At 28.4% G+C, this 4,597-nt stretch overlaps 1 protein-coding gene across 1 annotated transcript; it reads right to left on the bottom strand.

Moving 5' to 3' along the window:
- Positions 1–513: 513 nt before the first annotated feature.
- LOC132953562 (uncharacterized) lies at positions 514–2,997 on the bottom strand. The gene is made up of 3 exons (XM_061025954.1): positions 2,564–2,997; positions 2,159–2,456; positions 514–651 (listed from the first exon to the last, which is right to left on the bottom strand). Exons 1-3 carry the CDS (start codon positions 2,995–2,997, stop codon positions 514–516), a joined length of 870 nt encoding a protein of 289 aa, XP_060881937.1.
- Positions 2,998–4,597: the final 1,600 nt, after the last annotated feature.

Here is a 4,597-nt window from a genome sequence, read left to right as displayed (position 1 = left end):
TAAAATCTCGTAAATCTCGTCAAAAAATTCAAACGATTTTATTCTTATATGTAATTTATCTAATCAAGTTATTCCTTTATTTCCTTTACGGCTATAACTTTATGTCTAACACTTAAAATCTCGTAAAATAATTTTAATTAAAATTAAAATTATTAGGTGTCTATCCATACATTTTCTCTGATAACATAACCCCTATATGTAATTTACTCCTATTCTTAAAACTTAAAATCTCGTAAATCTCGTAAAATTATTTTAATTAAAATTAAAATTATTAGGTGCCTATACATAAATTTCCTATTCCCGTAACTCTTTCAATTCTTTTACTCTTATTCTTAATATTTAATGTATATCATGTATATCATAAATCTTAAATATAATAAAAAAAAAACTATAATTATTCTTAACCCAACTACACTTTAATTTTATTATTTTCCTATACGCTTCAATTAACTAAACTTAACAACTAATAACAAAATAAAAATCTAAACCAATCATAAATATCTGTAACTTCAACTACTTAAGAGCTTCGGCGCCTCCACCAATATGTAACGTGTTCGGGGATGACCCGTTAAATATAAGATATTCAGGGAAGAAATTAGTTCTTTTGAATATATTTTTACCGTAGCTCGGGAGCACGAAAGGTATTAGGATCTTAATATTAAAAATAAATAACGATTGATCTAAATTATTATTAATACAAACAAATTTATTATTACTTACGATCTACGAACAAAGTTACCAAAAATGTATGATTGTACGGAGTTCTAGTGCGCGTGTGGTGGAATCGCGGAGAACTACCTTTTTCTTTCATAGCGATATTGGCCGGAGCCTTACAATCATAAAATATATAAGTTACCTAAACCGGTTAGGAGGGGTTTAATATATTATAGTCAATTATAAAATTGTAAAACAGCATTTTTTGGCGATGTGGTGGAAGAACTAATAGCAGATGATGATGTTCTACAACTTTCTATAGTAAAGATATTTTACGAAAAGCTAAGCAAGATGTTGTGGATAGTAACTTAGTGATAGAAAGGTCTGATTCGCTATTATCCGTGCGTTTCGAACGTCGCGTTTAATCGTTCAAAATTAAACATGTACTTTTATATGGGCTTATTCACACACGTAAATAAAACGCGCGTTCGGTCGCGTTCAGTTGCGTTCGAACGCTCTGGAACGAGGATGTTTAATTTTGAGCGTTCGGTCGCGATTTGCCGCTAAAATTAAACAATATTTTTCCAATACATTTATAATGCATTTCTATTTTTGATAACACACGGGCGATTCGGACGCCACGTTTGATCAGCGTTTATTTACGTTCATTCATAATTTGTCCCTTCAACCTGTAGCAGTTTGTAGTAACCACCGCGGACAAATTATAACTAACTTACTACTTAATAATCTAATCTCTAAAAAATGTTTGACACTGAAAAGTTTATTGTTGAGGTATCGAATGAAGAGGCAGTATGGAATATAGGTAAGTAATAATTTATGGTATATATCAAGTTATTACACAATAAAATATAATTATTATAAAATAAAAAATGTACAGAAAGTAAACTATATCATGACAAAAATGTCAAACATGTAAGTTGGACAAAGGTGGCTAAAACATGTTTCATAAACTTTGAAGATTACGAAGAAACCGTCAAAATGAATAAAAGTGAGCATTTCTTATTTTTTAACTACATTTATATATTAAAATATGATAATATAAATCATAAAAATTATTTAGAGAAATACCTACTTCAAAATAAAAAAAAATCAAACATAATATATTCATAATCGCCGTGGTATTGTTTGGCGTTTACCTATTTATTGTTATAATATTCATTTTCATTACTACAAATTGTGTTGTACTATTGGGCTCTTAGCCCGTTCATACATAAATAAATAAATAAATAATATAATAATAATTCCATGTATAAATAATAATGTTTAAAAAATAAATCATAGAATTTAGTTGCTTCACTAAAATCGTAAAATATTATATAAATAAGAATTAATAAGAATAAACTAATTAGTTTAACATAAAATAATACAAATATAATATATAAATAATATTTTAGGTATACACTATTTAATATAGGTAATATAACATAATATTTTAGTTACCTACTTATGCACTTTCTTTTCCCACACGCTAATTACCTATCACCTTGTTTTGCCAACATAGTTCATGAGTTGGCTGATTAAAATAATCGACAAAATAATCTCTTACGTCTTTTGCAACAGATGTCGAGTTCCCAACACCTATTTTTTGATTTACATCCTCCATATCACAAGTCTTTGTATCTTCGGGATAAAATCCATTTCTGCGTCTAACGAAATTGTGCAAAACACAACACGCTTTGGTAATAGCAACTCCAAAATCTGGTTCTACTAATAAGGCTGTATGAAAAACCCTCCATTTGTTAGACAAAATACCGAACGTACATTCTTTATTCTGTCTCGCCCTTGATAAACGATAGTTGAATATACCCCGTTCATTGTTTAAGCGTCTTCCGGGGAAAGGGCGTAAAAGGTTTTTATGAAGCGCAAACGCTTCGTCACCTACTATTACGTAGGGTTGAGGAATACCACCATCATCTTCTGGTAAACATTGAGGTTGGGGAAAATTGACTTTACCATTGTATAATTTTTTTCCAAATGACGATTTCTTAAAAATGTTGCAATCACTCTCCTTGCCATATGAGTATATGACCCCACATCTATAATCGTGAAGCAATAGGTTGCATCACAGATTGCCATGAGTATTATAGAGAAGAAATGCTTATAGTTGTAGTATAAAGTACCACTTTTAGGGGGGCATTCTAGTCGGATGTGTTTCCCGTCTACAGCCCCTACACAGTTGGGGAACTGAGTTTTACTATAAAACCCCTCTGCTATGTCTAACCAATCTTGCATGGTCGGCACTACTATTTCTTTGGGCTGAAGAATTGTCCACAATACTTCACATGTCTCACGTACAATTGTTCCAATAGTTGAAACGCCCATTAAAAAATCAAAATGGAGAGAAGAAAAATTAGTTCCAGTTGCCAAATACCTGAATAATTAAATACACATTGCATTAAAAGTATATTCTAACGGTTAGATAATATAAATAAAATAAATATAAACTTTTATATATTAAATTACATAAAATGTCAAAATGATTATATATATAATTTTATATTTCAATTATTATTTATTATTTTTATAGTAGCAGAATTACAAAAAAAAAATGGAAATCTATAAGGGATAGTTTCCGTCGTAAATGTGTCACCAAATCTGGGCAAGCGGCAACAAAATCCAAGCCGTACATATATGCTGATATTATACTAGCATTTTTAAGACCGACTATGCAAAATCGAACGTAAGTAAAATCACAAAAAATTAATAAATATTGTGAAATAAATACCTACCAAGGGTGATGAAGTTTTTTCGAGTCATGTGTTAATATTTTTATTGTATATACACATACGACATACTCATACAACTATACAATGAATGTATTTTTTATTTATTTATTTTGTATCTGTCATCCCTGTTTGGGGCAGCAACACTGCTTCGATTTACTTCAATAGTATCTTGTTTGATGGGAAAATGAATGTAGTTGGTGCATTCAGGAGGTAAAAATAAAAAAATTTCAATAGTTTTCAAAATTGCAGAGAAAAACAAAACAAAAATTAAGAAAAAACGGGAATTTTGGAGTAACTCTAAAACAAATAACCGTAGATACGCATAAAATTTTCTATACACGATAATATTTTGACTTGTTTTGAGGCGTTTACGGTCATATTCGGATTCCAATTTTTTCAGTTTTTTTTTTTATAAATATCAATAATATTTTATTCGTAGGGTCAAAAAGCTTGAAAATTTAATATAAGGCTTCTAATATATTGTTACAATAACAATTGAAAATATTAAAAAAACATAGTCACAATTTTTAAGCATTTAAAGTTCAAATGTGGACAAAATACGTAAAAATCACGAGAATTATTTTGTTAGAAATTCATAAAAAAATTTTTTTTAAATCTAAGATATGAACATTTTGTTTTTGGTTTAACTATTTTTGAAAACCAATAATGTTTAATTTTAATATTTTAAATAAATTAAAAATTGTTTCTATTGTAAAATACTGCGGAGATCAATTCGACCTCAGTAAAAAATATTTGTTTTTGGCCAACGTGTAGGCACTCGATAAAGCGTAATTAAAAATCAAAATTTTGAAAAACTCTTATGAGTTGTTTTACGTGAAAACAGAGAGGTATAGGCTAAAGACATCAGAGATTAAATTGTTTATCATATTATGTTACATTCATCGTGTATTTTGAATTTTTAAAAAAAACTAAATTCAATGTTTTTGAAACATAGTTTTTAGTTTACTATTTCTGAAAACCAAGCATCTAAAATGTCAACGCCGTATATTTATGCAAATTTACTTGTAATTGTCACCAAATTATTATGTTATCAATATGTATACATAATTTATAGTCACTTGTGGTACACGTATAATATAAAAAAAATTATTTTTACTTTTTAATACTGAAAAAAAAATATTTAAATTCTTTTTAGAAAAATTCAAAATAACCAATTTGTAAATTCGATTATAAGA

This window comes from Metopolophium dirhodum, chromosome 1 (genome assembly GCF_019925205.1).
Source record: "Metopolophium dirhodum isolate CAU chromosome 1, ASM1992520v1, whole genome shotgun sequence".
NCBI classification, from domain to species: Eukaryota; Metazoa; Arthropoda; class Insecta; order Hemiptera; family Aphididae; genus Metopolophium; species Metopolophium dirhodum.
This window is presented reverse-complemented; position numbering and strand designations above follow the sequence as displayed.

Coding starts and splice junctions, on each gene's coding strand:
- LOC132953562 (XM_061025954.1), bottom strand. CDS start 2,997: ATGGGCGTTTCAACTATTGGAACAATTGTACGTGAGACATGTGAAGTA. Junction 2,457..2,563: donor GTGGTATTCCTCAACCCTAC/GTAATAGTAGGT, acceptor TCGTTTATCAAG/GGCGAGACAGAATAAAGAAT. Junction 652..2,158: donor AACTATGTTGGCAAAACAAG/GTGATAGGTAAT, acceptor TTTAATATTAAG/ATCCTAATACCTTTCGTGCT.